Source organism: Hylobates moloch, unplaced genomic scaffold (genome assembly GCF_009828535.3).
Source record: "Hylobates moloch isolate HMO894 unplaced genomic scaffold, HMol_V3 SCAFFOLD_21, whole genome shotgun sequence".
Lineage (NCBI taxonomy): Eukaryota > Metazoa > Chordata > Mammalia > Primates > Hylobatidae > Hylobates > Hylobates moloch.
Genome location: NW_026652296.1, coordinates 31,556,660 through 31,573,883, shown reverse-complemented (window position 1 = coordinate 31,573,883; position 17,224 = coordinate 31,556,660). Strand labels below are relative to the sequence as shown.

Here is a 17,224-nt window from a genome sequence, read left to right as displayed (position 1 = left end):
CTCGACCTCCTGACTTAAGGTGATCCGCCCACCTCGGCCTCCCAAAGTGTTAGGATTACAGGCGTGAGCCACCGCACATGGCCTGAGCCATTAGTTTCGGAGTAAAATATGATTATGCCCATTTTACAACCAAGAAAAACAGAAGAACCTAGAACTTAAGCTACCTGTCCCAGCAGTACCCCACAGCGGTTAAGAAAGCATACTCAAGTTTGAATGTCTGGCCTTGAATCCTGACTTGGTTACTTGCTTAGCTGTTTTACATTGGACAATTTCACTAACCTTGGTACCTCAGTTGCCTCACCTGTAAAATGAAGATAATCACGGTACTGACTTCACCTGATACATAGCAACCTGCAAGTTTCAGCTCTTATTTACAGGGTGAAATTGGGATTAAAACCTTCTGACTCTGAGCCTAGCATTTTATTGTATTGTGTTAACTTATATTTCTCCAATGCCAGCCAGCTCTCTGCCTCTTGACCTGGCGGCTCTCTAAACTCTTGAGACCCAAGCCACAGAAGAGGATTCAGAGTTGCTTTCTAAGGGCCGGGGAGGGAACAGCCTTGCTCTGCTCTGAAGGTCCCCTAGGCACTCGACAAGTTGGGGAAGTTTGCGGGCTGACAACCCATCTATTGCTAAGACCCTGGTCTATCCTATGCTATTATAGTTCCTCCCTCAGCTTCTTCCTTCCCCTGCTTCCCCGCAATGCCCCTAACTAAACTCCCAGACAACTGTACTGTTTTCTAAGATGCTACCACTTGTGACCCTGCATTATGTTCATATGGACATGAGTCCTCTGCATGCCTCATGGAGAAAAACTCTGCATGGCCTCTTATAGTAGCCTGGCTCAAAGCCACTTGGTGTGCAGGCAAGATTACTTTCCAAGGCCTTGGTTCCCAGCCACCTAAAGGCATCAACATCAAACAACTGGTAAACAACAATTAGTGTCTTACAAGTTGAGTGTAAGCTAGGCTCCCAGCTCTTCCAAACTTCTAACTATTCTGTTGTATGAGTCTTGAGAGTTTGTCCTGGATTAGTGTGTGTGTGTGTCCTCACTTGCTATTTGTCAGAAGAATCAGTGTGTACCTTAGACAAAGCAACAGAATTTCTGACTGACAATGACTCAGGCTTGCCCGCTGTCTTAAGTGGCAGTAATCTTGAACTTTGTTTTAGGCACATTCAGGACAGGCATTCTCGCAATGGAGAACAAGGGGATAAAAGCAAACTGTTGATGCCTTCACCCCCCTCTCTTTATGTGAGAAGTATTTCAAAGTTAAAAACATAGGCACCAACCCTTCAACCAAATAATTTACAGGATTGTAAATGCGGTTTTAAAAAGCCTGGGAGGCTGGTTTGAGTGCTATCACTAACTCATTGTGGATAAAAATTTTGTCCCTTTTCTGGGCTTCAGTTTCCTTCCTTGTGAAACAGGCAGCCAGGTCACACATCTAAGACCTCTTTCTATTCCTCCAAAGCTTCTGCTGTCTTAATGCTTCTGGGCAGGAGACAATGCATTTAAGGCTATCAAACAAAATGGGGTAAGACCAAGAACAGCATTTCAAGACATTTCTCTTTTTGATACTGGATTATTTTATTGGCCAAATAGTGAAACGGACTACTTTTGTCTCTTCGCCTATCCACAGTCCTAGGCACCCTACTTTCAAGCCCACCTTCTCCCTAACTCCTGATTCTCTTTCCTCTTAATTCTTGTACAAAGCCCTTGCTTATGAGTTGACTGGTCATTTCCTCCAGTGATCTTGAATAGCATTTAAGTCTTCTTCCAGTTCTCAAACTTTTCAAATGTAAGTTCCATTGGGGCAAGGTGTGGTGTGTTTTGCTTTGCTTTTTTTCTTTCCCTTCAAATACCACAGCAGGGACTCAGCATTAGGTTTAGTTGAGACTTCAAGGCAGATTCACACTTTTTGGCCTGTTCAAAATCATTCTGAGTTTTAGAGGAGGCAGGGCCAAGGGTGACTGCAAAGGACTTTTCTATTTAATGAGAGAGCTGAACCAGATTATCTCTAGGATTCCTTCCAGCTTTAACATTACTGGGTGGTATTTGCATGCTGTAAACCCAAGGCCCCAGGACAGATCAAGACCTCTAAATTTTGGAATCCAGAATAAGGAAAGTTTAACTTGGAGTAATTTTGGTCTCTGTTCTCTATTTTAATATTAAGAAGCAAAAATGATTACCTATTTACTACTTGAAAAATCAACATATTGCAAGTCAGCTTGAATGTCATTTTCATAAGCAGAAACAACACACATTTTCTTCACTGCTCTGTCTCTGAGTGCTCAACACCGTAGAGGTTCAAATATTTTAAAGACTCCAAACAACTGAAAGGGACAAATCCAATCCAGTGTATGGCCTAAAGCAAAAGATTGCATTTTTCTAGGTCTCGGTTTTAGTTCGCAAAGAGAGGATAAAAACACCAGTGTTTCTGTCAACTTGGTGTGCCTGACAACACAGAAAACAAGGTGTGTTCTACGATGAAACAAGTTTGGGAAACTTGAGCAAGAACAATGTGAATCTTGAAGGGGGTGAAGGTAGAGGAGTACAGAACATGGTGTTAACTTATGAAAGGCAGTGAATTCCTCCCTATGTGAAGCACTTGCTGACATTAACCGTTTGCACAGTGACCCTATGTACCTAATGTCATGGGTACATACCCACTATCTTACAATAAAGGAATGCTCCTCACAGGGTTCAAACAATTTGCTCCATGTTTTGTGCAGTCAGTCCTGGGATGAGCCAGAGGGTCTAACCCCAAAGTCCATGGTACTAACCACTATGCTATGCTGCCATGGGGTCACTTCGGAATTTTGACGAATTCTTCAGGTGAGGAAAGTCTGTATAGTATTTATATGTTGAGAGAGTAAGCAAGAGCTTCAAGCTGAGGTTGAAGGTTCGAGACTGGCATCAATGAACTGAGGACACAAGGAATAAACATTTGGCAAGGCAAATTCCCACATCCCAGGGCAATCTTGTAGTAGGAGGTCCAGACCATTCACTGGCAGTAAAGGAGAAGACTAAGAGAAGTCTGAGAATAGAAGGACTTCAAAATAAGTGATGTGCTCCTAGAATATAGGTAAGATAAACGAATCCCCTAGGGAGTCTTTTTTATTTTTTTTTTGAGATAAGGTCTTGCTCGGTCGCCCAGGTTATAGTGCCATTGCACGATAATGGCTCACTGCAGCCTCAACCTCCCAGGCTCAACTGATCCTCCCGCCTCTGCCTCTCAAGTAGCTGGGACTATAAGCCTGTGCCATCATGTCCGGCTATTTTTTTTTTTTTTTCTATTTTTTTGTGGAGACCAGGGTCTCACTTTGTTGCCCAGGCTGTTCCCAAACTCCTGGGCTCAAGCCAACCTCCCGCCTCAGCCTCCCAAAGTGCTGAGATTACAGTCGTGAGCCATTGTGCCCGACTGGAAGTCTTTTCAAAACAAAAACACTCTACCCTGGGGACAGGGTAGGCGTCTCAGAACGGATGGGGCAGGGACGGACTTTATAAAGTTAGACATCTATTTAAAGGACTCTAGGTGATATTGATTCATGTTTCCAACTCCACTGTCAAACAACTGATTTGCAATGGGACAAAGCATTCTCTTGGGAAAGACTTGTGGGATTTTTAAGTTGTGCAAAAGCTCCCAACAAGATTTTGGGAAACCACCCCCTCCAAACTCATCCCAAATCCTACCCACTCTTAAAAGTTCATCCTCAGGGTATGGAAAACAGCATTACACCTTTGAAAGGATCCAGGCCTTGAATCAAGACATATCTGGGTTCCCCGTCACTTAAGCTCTGAGAAATGTAAGGAAACCAGGAGTACAGTCTAACTTCCCTTTCAAGCGGATTAACCCTGATCAAGTTATTTGTTCACTTCTAAGCCTTAGTTTCTCTATTTATAGAAACAGGATAGAATTTACTTTTGAAGTTATTACCTAAAAATCACTTCAGCACTGAGACCACAGCTGGGACTCGGATTAGTAAACTTTCTTCCCCTGGATCCTCCTGCCTCAGAAAGTCTCCTCAAACTTTCTACCGCCCCTCTCCTCTCCCAGCAGACACTTAGCTACCGGTAGTATGAAAAAGGCTTGTGGGTACTGAGTAGTTAGGATGAACACATTCCCTAACTGCAGTTAAAACCCGGAAACTAAGATAATTAGTTCTTCCAGGACTGCAAGACCTCTTGCCTCAATGAACCCCATTTTCCTTTTAAGTAAAACCATTTCCCAGCCAGCCTCTGAGGTTAAGAAAAAGATTAAGAATGTAAAACGGAGGGAAAAGATGCTGGATGCTTTGTTATGTGACAGCTCTCAGGCCACCTGTGAGGGTTGTCAGCCTGCATCCCTCAGAGGACCAAGCCAGAAAACCGTCAATTTGCTTGGCTGCCTGGGAGGAAGGGCTGGGGGCCTCAGAGGAAAAAGCAGACGAGGAAGCCACAAGAGTTTGGGGGTTGGAGCTGGAGGGTGTCAGGAAACTTGGAACCAGACAGGGAGAGGGTGTGGGTGAGTCCAGTAAAGTTTTTTCTTTTTGTTTGCTTTGGGAGGGAAAGAAAGAGGCCCTAGGGGGGTGAGGAGGGGGGTTAGGGGGCTCCGCAGTTCTGCTACTAACTGAACCCAACCCCTCCTCCACTCCCCGACCGATCTTAAAAATAGAAGACGTATAATAACCATAGCTCACAATTATTGAGCACTTATTAAGTTAATGGTTAGCACTTAAACGAGCTCTTATTATGGAAATACCAGCCAACTTTAGGCCCAGGGACTGATCTCGGGACCTGAGAAGAGGGCCGAATGCCTGGGCCCAGGAAAGGAGGGTGTGTCTGGGCACAGAGTGTCAGGGACCAGGTCTGAGGCCTAGGAAGGCCGGGAACAGTTTGGGCCAAGCCGTCCGGAGAGCAGGGGGTCCAGGCCCTGCGTGGGTGGAAAGGCCCGCGGTGCTCCTACCTTTGAGTGAGGTCTCCACCAGGCGCAGGTAAAGCTGCGAGCTCTTGTTGCCGTGACTCATGCGCTGGGCTAGCCCGTTGCGCTGCAGGACGCACTCCTCAAACTGCACGACGTTCTGGTGGCGCCGCTTGAGGCTGGTGAGGGCCCAGAATTCAGCCAGCGCCAGCTCCACGTTCTCGGGGGCGTCGCAGCGGATCTTCTTGACCGCCACCCGGGCCCCACTGCGCCCGGCCACTGCCTCATAAACCACGCCGTAGCTGCCGCGCCCGATCTCCGCCAACAGGCTGTAGCGCGGCCGCGCGGACCCGCCACCGCCCTCAGGCCGTCGCCGCGCCAGGAAGGCCTCGCCCGGGGCCTCGGCCGCCACCGGATCCATGGCCTGGGCCGCCGCCGCCGGCCTCAGCTTCGTGCTGGGCGCCCGCGGCACTGGGCTTCGCCTTTTCCGCTCCGGGCTTTGTGTACCTCTACGGGCGCCGTCCTTCCCCGTTTCCATGGCTGCGAGCGGCGGGGGGAGCAGCAACGGCGCTGCCCGGGCCCCCCCTGCCTCATCCCTCCGTCCGGCCCTGGGACGCGGAGGAGCCGGACCTTGGATTGTGACCTGCGGGCGAAAGAATCGGTTAAACGGCCAGGCCGAGGCGGGGAGGCCAGGAGCGTAGGCCGCGGGGCGTCCCACCTCCTCCTTCCCCGGCCGCCGCGGCCCCTTTAAGACGGAAGCCACCGCGCTGATTGAACGGGGGAGGGGAGGGGAAAGCAGGAAAGACCGAACCACTGGGCAGCGGTTCAGAGGGGGAACCGGAAAGAAAAGCACAAACTCTCCGCTCTCTCTGTTAGCTTGTCAGGTAGCGATAGGAAAAAGAAGAGCCAGCAAGCTGCACGCCTTCTGAATACCGCTTAGAGACGCGATTTGGCCGGCGGAAATCTTTTTCTTTGCTTGGCCCGCTCTGTGACGCTCCTCCCCGCGCCCCGCCTTGTGTTCGCCCGGGTGTAAACAGTCCATTGAATTAAGCCCTAGCGGAGCCCAGCGGATCGACCCAAGTCCCCGAGGGCGACGGGTAGAAGGGATTGGCTGAAAAATTCGGCTTCTCGGAGCGCGACCGGCCGAGGACCCGATTTCCCTTCCCAAGCGCGGAGGCAGTGGCAGTAACTCCAGCCTCGGCGCTGGCCTTGAGTCCTCGAACCGCGCCCTTACCTGGCCCGCGCACCTCCACTTCCGGGCGGCCCGTTTCCCCCCTGGAGCCCCTGCCTGGGGATGGTCCGCTCCGGGCCCGGGCTGCCTCCGGGACCTAGCAGCGCGGGAGGTGGTAGCCCGAGTCCGGCGTGCGGCGGATCCTTCTGCTGCCGCGGCGCTCGCTGGGGAGGCCTGGGCTCCTAGGCTCCCGTGGCTTTCCACGTGTTCGCGCCAGCTGAGCCCTTTACATAACCTCTTTACATAAGCTGCACCTCCCGCCGGCGCTCGGGCCAGCGGAGACTCCTGGTGGCCCATCCCCCGGGAGGCCAACCGAGTGAGTCCTGCACCGCCGGGTCCTGCCAAGGTCGACGGAGCAGCCGCAGCCGAGCGCACCGGCACGCCTTGCCGGGACCCAATCACCGGCGAGAACACCCAGCCAACAAAAAATAGGCGCCAAATTCCCGTGATCCGCGGCGGGCTCCGGGTCTCCGCAGCGGCCCGCGCATCACTACCCCTTCTCGCCTGACCTGCGTGAAGACCAACCGTCTGCAGTAGGCGCCTAATAAATACTGATTGGGTGATTGTCTTGGTCGTTTTATTCATAGCTCGGGCCTGGGAACCTCAGGGATTAGGTTGGAATCCCGACCTTCCCTTCTACCAGCCCAGTGATCTTGTGCAAATCATTGACCCACCCTGAATATCCGTTTCTCTAATGATCCTCTGCAAAATGGATAGAATGGGCTTTAATTCTCAGGAATGATAGACCCAAATGAAATACCTAGATGGAGGCTAATTGGGTTTTGGGGCTGAGTGTTAGTACTCAAAGCTCTCATTTAGGCACAGATTTTTGAATATTTTGTTCTGTACTTTGTATTCCAATGTAGGCCTAGTGGGTGCCCAGTGTTTGTCAACTGAATCTACAGATGTTTATTGAACACCCGTAATGTGCTAGGCACCATTCCAAGTCGCTGGGGAACGAGCATAGACAAGGCAGTTTCTGCGTTGGTTGAGGTTATGTGCCACTGCAGGAGACAAACCACATGGGCGGCCTTGGGCAAGTTAACCAACCTTCTTGTGTGTTTGTTCCTTACCTGTAAGAAGGTTCACAGAAGTTACACAGGTAAAGTACTTAGGACAGCCTTGCACACAATGTTAAGTATTAATAAATGCACAGGATAATTTTTGCCAGTGTTAAGTGTGATGGAGAAAAAGAATGAGCTAAAGAGTGCTCACTGGGGACAGGCCATTTCTGATAATGTATTTGGTCGCTGAAAACCTCTTAACTTTTTTGTGATTAAATTTCAAATTTACACATAAATTTCAAGAATCGTAAAGATCATATACTTTTCCACTAGAATAACAAATTGTTATATTTTGCTGCATATCCATATCCTCTCATGTGTATGTGTGTATATATATACACAAATACATATTGTGTGTGGATATCTATATGGTATATACCCCAAAAGAAAGGAAATCAGTATACGGTATATAGATATTCACACACACACATATATAATGTATATGTTCTTTTTTACTACATCATTTTAGAGTTTCCAACATCAAGCTCCTTTATCCTAAATATTTGTGTGTTTCCTTTAAAAAAAAGACATTATCTGGCATAATCTCAGTACAGTGGTCAAAAATCAGGAATTTTAACAATGATACAATTGTTTTATTTAATACACTCCATCCATATTTAAATTTTGCTAATCGTCCCAATAATGTCCTTTATAGCTATTCCCCAGGATCCAATTCAGGATCACACGTTGCACTGAGTTGTCATGCCTCTTTAGTTTCCTTTAATCTGGGAGGGCACTTAGTTACCCAGCCTTTCTTTGTCTTTCATGACCTTGACATTTTTGAAGAGTACTGGCGAGTTATATTGTAGAATGTCCCTAAATTTTTATTCCTCTGATGTTTTCTTATGATTAGTTTCAGAGTATCCATTTTTCTCTCCTCCCCCACCCCCCACCAACCCACCCCTTGCTTTTCTGAGAAGGTATGCATTTTTTGGCAGGACTACTACTGAAAAAAGTTGCCTCCTCAGGGCCTTTATCAGGAGGCACATGGCATTGTGTTTGTCCCAGTATTCGTGGTGTTAACTTCCATCATTTGGTTGAAGTGGTGTAGGGGTAGTTATACTCCACCATAAAGTTACGATTTTTCCTTCTGTAACTATTAAGTATTCTGTGGGAAGGTATTTTGAGACTATTTAAATATCCTGTTCTTCAGACTCTTACCCACTGGTTTCAGAATTCATGGTGATTCTTACTTGAAACAATTATTACGTTTGCAAAATGGTGATCAGAACGTCTTTTTAACTATGACCATTAACCATCCCCACATGCTCATTCCCCCTCCACCCTTCTCAGCCTCCGGTAACCATCATTCTACTCTCTATCTCTATGGGTTCAATTGTTCTGATTTTTAGATCCCACAAATAAGTGGACATGCAGTGTTTTTCTTTCTGTGCATGGCTTGGTTCACTTAACATAGTGATCTCTAGTTCCATCCATGTTATTGCAGATGACTGAATCTCATTCTTTTTAATGGCAGAATAGTACTCCATTGTGTGTAAGTACCACCTTTTCTTTATCCATTCATCTGTTGATGGACGCTTAGGTTGCTTCCAGATCTTGGCTATTGTGGACAGAGCTGCAACAAACACAGGAAAATCGAAATACTTATTTCCTTTCTTTTGGGTATATACCCAGCAGTGAGATGGCTGGATCATATGGTGGCTCTATTTTTAGTTTTCTGAGGAACCTCTAAACTGTTCTCCATAGTGGTTGTACTAATTTACATTCCCACCAACAGTGTATGTTCTCCACATCCTTGCCAGCATTTGCTATTGCCTGTCTTTTGGATATAAGCCATTTTAACTGGGATGAGATGATATCTTATTGTAGTTTTGATTTGCATTTCTCTGATAATTAACAATGTTGAGCACCTTTTCATATTTCTGTTTGCCATTCGTATGTCTTCTTTTGAGAAATGTCCATTCAAATTTTTTACCCATTTTTAATTGGATTATTAGATTTTTTCCTATAGAGTTGTTTGAGCTTTTGATGTATTCTGGTTATTAATTCCTTGTCAGATGGATAGTTTGCTAATATTTTCTTCCATTCTGTGGGTTGTCTCTGTTGATGGTTTTCTTTGCTGAGCAGAAGCTTTTTTAACTTGATGTGATCCCATCTGTCCCTTTTTTCTTTGGTTGCCTGTGCTTATAGAGTATTACTCAAGAACTCCTTGCCCAGACTGACGTCTTAGAGAGTTTCCCCAATGTTTTCTTACAGTAGTTTCACAGTTTGAGGTCTTAGATTTAATTCTTTAATCCATTTTGAGCTGATTTTTGTATATGGCAAGAGATAGGGTTCCAGTGTCATTCTTCTGCATATGGATATCCAGTTTTCACAGCACCATTTATTGAAGAGATTGTCTTTTCCTCAGTGTATGTTCTTGGTACCTTTGTTGAAAATGAGTTCACTGTAGGTATGTGGATTTGTTTCTGGGTTCTCTATTCTGTTCATTGGTTTATGTGTCTGCTTTTATTCTGGTACCATGCTGTTTCGGTTACTGTAGTTCTGTAATATAATTTGAAGATTTGAAGTCAGATAATGTGATTCCTCCAGTTTTGTTCTTTTTGCTTAGGGTAGCTTTGGCTATTCTGGGTCTTCGATGGTTCCGTTTAAATTTTAGGATAGTTTTTTCTATTTCTGTGAAGAATGTCATTGGTATTTTGATAGGGATTGCATTGAATCTTTAGATTGCTTTGGGTAGTATGGACATTTTAACCAATGTTGATTCTTCCTATCCACGAACATGAAATATCTTTCCATTTTTTGTGTGTCCTCTTCAATTTCTTTAATCAATGTTTTATAGTTTTCATTATAGAGATCTTTCATTTCTTTAAATTAATTCCTAGGTATTTTTATTTACGACTGTTGTAAATGGGATTACTTTTTAAATTTCTTTTTCAGATTGTTCACTGTTGACATATAGAAATGCTACTGATTTTTGTATGTTGATTTTGTATCCTGCAACTGCACTGAATTTGTTTATCAGTTCTAACAGTTTTTTGGTGGAGTCTTTAGGTTTTTCCAAATATAAGATATAATATGCAAACAAGGATAATTTGACTTTTTCCTTTCCTGTTTGGATGCCATTTATTTATTTCTCTTGCCTGATTGTTCTAGCTAGTACTTCTAGTACTGTGTTGAATAACAGCGGTGAAAGCGGGCATCCTTGTTGTATTCCAGATCTTAAAAGAAAGGCTTTCAGTTTTTCCCCATTCTGTATGGTACTAGCTGTGGGTTTGTCGTATATGGCTTTTATTATGTTGGGGTATTTTCCTTCTATTCCCAGTTTTTTTTTAGGGTTTTTATCATAAAGCCATGTTGAATTTTATCAAGTGCTTTTTCAGCATCAATTGAAATGATAGTATGGTTTTTGTCCTTCATTCTGACAGCCTTATTTTATCTTAATTACCTCTTTAAAGACCTTATCTTCAAATATAGGCACATTCTAAGGTACTGGGAATTATAAGTTCAACATGAATTTGGAGTGAGGAGGGACACAATTCAGTCCATAGTAGCCTCTTCGGCATTCGGCATTTGAATTGAAACCTGAATGTCAAGAATCCAGCTCTGAAACCTAATGGGAAGTCATTCCAAGAAGAAAGAAGAACAAGTACAAAAGCCATGAGATGGATACAAGCTTGTGAAACCAGCCATGTGGTAAGATTTTAAAATGGTACAGCCACTTTGGGAAAAAAAAACAAAAAACAGTTTGGCAGTTTCTTATAAAGTTAAATATATGTCTACCCTGTGGCCCAGCAATTCCATGGGTCTAAGGTAAGTGAAAACTTCTGTTAATAAAGCGACTTGTATAGGAATTCACAGTGGCTTTTCCCATAAGAATTCCAAACTAGAAAATGCTTCAATGTTCAGCAATAAATGAGTGGATAAACAAATTGTGGTATTCCCATACAATGAAATGTTGCTGAGGGTGTGTTGGTGGGGGGAGGAATAAAGTATTGATACAACAGCATGTATGAATCAAAATAATTATGCTGAGTGAAAGAGGCCAGGCACGAGAGAGTACCTGCTAGATGATTCTATATACAATTCTTAACAATGCAAACTAATTTGTAGTGACAGAAAGCAGATCAGTAGTTGGGGTAGGAAGCGTGGATAGAAAACAAAAGGACATAAAACTTTTTGGGATGATGGGTTATCTAGACTATAGTAATAGTTTCAAGATAGGAATATATTAAAACACTTCAAATTGTACCCTTTAAATTAGGTGTATTTATGTAAATCAGTTTTACAACTTTAACTCAATAAAGCTATAAAAAAAATAGGAAAAGAACACGTACTATAATTCCATTAATATAAAGTCAAGCAACAATAGTCTAGGGTGGCAGAAATCATATCAGTGGTTGTTTTTCAGGTGGGAATTGATTGCTGAGGGCCACAGGGGAATTTTCTGGGTGATGGAATTTTATTGTGTGTAAATTGTACCACAACAAAGTTGAATTAAAACATGAAAAAAAAAAAAACCCAAAACGCTGTAGCCACGAACACTTGTGTCTTTACTTAGCATTTTCTAAGGACAGAAGGCTACACTGTGTGGCCCTGGCCCCATTCCTATATCACTGGCTTCGTAGGTTGAGCACAGCCAGCAGTGTCTTTCCTCCTGGCTAGTTTTCCTACCTGATTTTGTTTTTTTTTTTTTGTTTTCTAATACACATATACATGATTTTATTTTGTTTTTAGGCATCTTATCTATTCATCCATCTATTTGAGACAGGGTCTTGCTCTGTTGCCCAAGCTGGAGTGCAGTGGCATGATCATGGCACACTGCAGCCTCAACCTCCTGGGCTCAAGTGATCCTCCCACTTCAGCCTCCTGAGTAGCTGGGACTGTGGGCGCATGCCACTAGGATTTTACCATGTTGCCCAGGCTGGTCTCGAACTCCTGGCTCAGCCATCCTCCCACCTTGGCCTCCCAGAGTGCTGGGATTACAGGCATGAGCCACTGTACCCGGCCTATTTACTTTTTATAATTCCAGCTTTTTTTTTAGATTTTGGGGTACCTGTGCAGGTTTGTTACATGCATATATTGTGTGATGCTGAGGTTTGGGAGACAATTGAGCCCATCATCCAGGTAATGAGCATAGTAACCAGTAGCTTTTTCACCCTTGCCCCTCCATCCCCATGCTAGTAGTACACAGTGTCTATTCCTGTCTTTATGTCCATGAGCACCCATTGTTTACTCCCACATATAAGTGAGAACATGCGGTATTTGGTTTTTGGTTTTCTGTTCCTGAGTTAATTTGCTTAGGATGATGGCCTCCAGCTGCATCCCCTACCTGAATTTTGAGAGAGATTGAATGTAAGTTCTGGGAGGACCACAAGGAGTGTGAATCCTTTTATATGCTGTTAAGAGGGCCGGACTACTTGGTAAATCACTGATGGCTTGACCAAATTTTTAGTTTTTGTTTTTGTCTTGCTTAACTTATGGAAGTAACCTACACTTTACTGTTAGGACTAATAGCCAACATTTACTAAAGTTTTCTTTCTGCCAGGCACAGGGATTAACAAAGAATTATGATAATTCCATGAGGTAGTGACTTTCATTAGCCCCATTTTACAGATGAAGAACTGAATGTGAAGCTGGCACATCTGGGTTTCAAACTGAGGCCCCAGACACTCCACACCTCTTTATCGCACTCAGCCCCTCACCAAGCTAAGCAGCGTAAACATTACAGCGAGCCCTCTTGTACATCTTTCTTGTTGACAAACATGCCTGCCTCAGTATCCCTGGAGCCTCAGACAGTGCCAGACATCTGACAGAGCTCAATATTTAGTGATAGAAAACATGAAGAAGAGAGCAGTGAGGTTTTTTGTTTGTTTTTGAAATGGAGTCTCACTCTGTTGTCCAGGCTGGGGTGCAGTGGCATGATCTCGGCTCACTGCAACCTCCACCTCCTGGATTCAAATTATTCTCCTGCCTCAGCCTCCCGAGTAGCTGAGATTACTGACACCTGCCACCACACCTGGCTAATTTTGTGTGTGTGTGTGTTTTTAGTAGAGTTGGGGTTTCATCATGTTGGCCAGGCTGGCCTTGAACTCCTGACCTCAAGTGATCCATCCACCTTGACCTCCCAAAGTGCTGAGATTTCAGGTGTGAGCCACCGCACCTGACCAAGCAATGAGGTTTTCAGCCCTTCCAGCAGGCCAGGGATGCGGAAGGAAGCCCTTCCTCTGCTGAGCACAGAGAGCTGCATGGAATGTCACATCATTGGTTGTGCTCTCTACACTCAAGGAGTCACTGACACTGGCTGAATAAAGCAAGAGCTACACTTTTACTGTAAGAAAAGTCATTCATTTAACATTTTTTGAACCCTTACTCCTTTATGTGCAAGGCAATTTGGGAGCTGATTGATGTATGGGGATGAGCAGGAGAAAACTCAGTGTCTGCCTTTGAGGGGCTGACACAGACAATACGACAGTGCAGTTATGCAGTGCCACACCACAGTAGTCCCATGAGGGACCAGAAAGTAAACAAAAGTTAGCAAGGGATGGAGGCTGGGCACGGTGACTCACGCCTGTAATCCCAGCACTTTGGGAGGCCGAGGCAGGCGGATCACCTGAGGTCAGGAGTTTGAGACCAGCCTGACCAACATGGAGAAACCCCAACTCTACTAAAAATACAAAATTAGCCAGGCATGGTGGCACACACCTGTAATCCCAGCTACTCAGGAGGCTGAGGCAGGAGAATCACTTGAACCCAGAAGGCAGAGGTGGCAGTAAGCTGAGATTGCACCATTGCACTCCAGCCTGGGCAACAAGAGCGAAACTCCGTCTCAAAAGAAAAAAAAAGATAGCAAGGGGTGGGGTCGATGGTATTTTAGAATGGGTGGTTTGGGGAAAGCTTTCTAGGGAGGTGACCAATGAGCGGGGACCTCATTTAAGTTAAAGAATAGGTCAATTGCATCTCTACTGGAAGAGCATTTCAGATCAGAGGGAAGAGCAAAGGCCCTAGATGGGAGGGAGCAGGCAAGCAGGCCAGTGGGGCCTGAGATGAGTGAATGGGGGAAGACTGGTGGGAAACACGGGAAGAGGGATATGTGGGGCCCCATAACAAGGCAGGGACTCGGGGGCCAGGAAAAGAATGGTAGACTTACTGAGCACTTGCTATATGCCAAGCACTTGTGGTCGGTGATGTGGCTGGACACCATTGGTCCTCTTTTCACACGAGAGTGCCGAAGCTCAGATAGATAAGAACGGTCCCAAGTGAGAAGGCAGAACAGTAAGGCTGAGGCTGGTGATCCATCTCTGTACTTCAGGGGGCTGAGGACACCAGAGGGGCAGCCAGCCCTGGGGGTGGTGCCATGGGAAAGCAGGGAGCCTCATTCTGGGAGGGAAGGGTGGATGAAGTGAAGGAGTGTGGAGGAATGGAAGGTAGGAGACAGGGGGCTGAGACTGCTCCAGGGGGCTGGAAGAGGGATTATGAGGAGTGAGGAGGAAGGATTGGGGCTGAGGATTAAGGCTGGAGGTGGCATGGGGGTAGGGGCTAGGAATCCGGTGGTGTGGTGGCTGTAGAAGGGGGAGCCGAGGGTGGGAGAGGGTTAAAGGCAGAGAGGCTGGCACGGGGGTATAGGAGGAGGATCTCAGGAGCAGGAGGTGGTGAAGACAGAAGCTTGAGGTGGCTGCCTCAATGAAGGAGATCCCCCGAGCAGGGAGTACTACGGAGGCCTGGAGTAGGAGAGGGTGCCGTCGCCTTGAAGAGCTCCCCTCCCATAATGGCTCTGGATTTCAGAGGGCTCCAGGAAGGCTGTCTCCAGGAAACACTGGAGCTTGTCATGATGCTTAACACCACACAACTCGCAATAACTCTACATGGGAGAGGCTGTTTTCTTCCCCATTTTATAGATGGGAAGACTGGCCGCATGTGATGGCTCACGCCTGTAATTCCAGCACTTTGGGAGGAAGAGGTGGGTGGATCACCTGAGGCCAGGAGTTTGAGACCAGCCTGGCCAGCATGGTGAGACCTTGTCTCTACTAAAAACACACAAATTAGTCAGACGTGGTGGTGCATGCCTGTACTCCCAGCTACTTGGGAGGCTGAAGCGGGAGAATTGCTGGAACCTGGGAGGTAGATGTTGCAGTGAGCCAAGATCATGCCCTGCACGCCAGCCTGGGTGACAGAGTGAGACCCTGTCTCAAAAGAAAAAGAAAGACAAATAGGAAGACTGAGGGTTGGAAGTTGTTACATCACCAATGACTGGAATACCTGGTATTTGAACCCCAGTAGCCTTAGGTTTGGGTATCCATGTTTTCAACCATTAGACCTATGGCTCTCAAGCTTGAGTGCCCAAACCACTGGCATCACCTGGAGAGCTGATTAAAACCCAGATAGCTGGAGCCACCCACAGTGCGACTAATTCAGTAAGTCTCAGGTAGAGCTTGAAAATTTGCATTTCTGACACGGTCACAGATAATGCTGATGTTGACGCTGTTATCGCGGAACCATGCTTTGAGAACCACTACATCACACTGTCATGTTCCTAGACTGAGCACAAAGCAGAGGGAATTGAAGAGGATTTGAGTTCTGGTAAGAATTCGAGGATGAATAGGAGCTGAATGAATTACCTAGGAAACTAAGCAAATAAAACATGAAGTGATTACTAAAGCCAGGAAAACAAAAACAATTGATAAGAAAAACATTGTAATCATCATAAACTACAACACTCAGCTGGAAATAATATTACCTTGTCATTGTCATGTAAAACAGCACTTTGACTTAACCAAAAACTATGATATAATTATATTGAGAGACTTGGAGAGGGAAAGTGTGTCTGTGTGTATGGTGGAGGTGGAAGAAAAGGAGAGATAACTAAATCCTTATCTTCCATAGCCGTGAGTTAATAAAAAGAAATTTTAAATCAAGGAGCGATCCCATAATCAAGCATGGAAAAATAACTACAGAATTAAAGTTATTGCTCCTGGGATGGGATCAGAGGTGAAACAGGATTTTTGTTATAAGCTTTGTGGTAGTATTTAACTTGTAATGGTATCTAACTCTTAAACATTATGTCTATTTATCATTTGGATTAAAATTGAAATTAAAAATAAAAGTGGGCATGAGCTTTAGCCACCACTGAAGCAGCCTGTCAGCTTGGTGGCGCTGTTCAGCTTCTGCCCAGGGGTTCACCTGTCCTCTTTGTATTACCTAAACACATCTGGAGGGCTAACAATAGTACCCTTATCACACTTGGGGAACACTGGATTAGAGACACTGCATCAAGTAAGACTCAACAGAGAGGCTTCTTGTCTGTTAAATGAGGGTCTCAGTTACAGAAAACAAAGATGGGTGCAGATAACAGCCACCCTGTCTCCAAAACTTAATAGATGAGTCTAATTTCAAGTGTTCTTCCTACTGGCCACTGAAAAGGCTAAGAAATGTCTGACATTTCTTCCTCTCCCATTTGGGAATGGCATACACATTTTTGTCAGGCTATGTATCTGAATATTTGCTGCAGGAAATTGGTTGCTAAGTTCTTAAGAGTTGTTTATGATTTTTGGAAAGATAAAGGGCTATAATGCCAAATGAGCAGGGCAAAGTCCTTAATTCTGTAACTACTGGGACATTCAAAATAAATTATTGGGGCGTCTGGTTAAGATGTACACAACCATAAGGCAACAAAGTACACTCATTCATCAAAATGTAAAGTGATACAGCCTTTTAGAAAGGCAAATTGATAACTCATTGTTTATTAATATAATTAAAAATTAATACACTTTGATCAGCAATTCTATTTCTAGGAATTTATTCCATAGAAGTACTCACCCAAGTGTGGAAAAATATATGTGCAACAAGGATTTTATTGTGGTGATATATATATATATATATATATATATAAAATAATAAAATATTAGAAACAATACCAAAAGTAGAGGCTTGGTTACACAGGGTCATATATTTAAATACAGTATATGCCCATCAAAAGAAGGAATTAGCTCTGTATGTACTACCATACAATACATATACACAATATTCTGTTACATAAAAAAGCAAATGCAAACAAGCATCTATAATAT

The 17,224-nt window shown here is 44.8% G+C and overlaps 1 protein-coding gene across 2 annotated transcripts in view; it reads right to left on the bottom strand.

Moving 5' to 3' along the window:
• STK35 (serine/threonine kinase 35) overlaps nt 1–6,429 on the bottom strand; it is a 42,100-nt gene extending 35,671 nt beyond the window's left edge. Inside the window, exons 1-2 of one of the 2 annotated variants that reach the window (XM_032142368.2) lie at nt 6,136–6,429; nt 4,947–5,544 (exon numbers count right to left, since the gene is read on the bottom strand). In XM_032142368.2, the coding sequence (XP_031998259.1) occupies nt 4,947–5,544; nt 6,136–6,429 (892 nt within the window). Of the gene's footprint in view, nt 1–4,946; nt 5,545–5,758 lie in introns of both variants that reach the window. The other variant, XM_058432978.1, reaches the window with a different exon arrangement.
• Nucleotides 6,430–17,224: the final 10,795 nt, after the last annotated feature.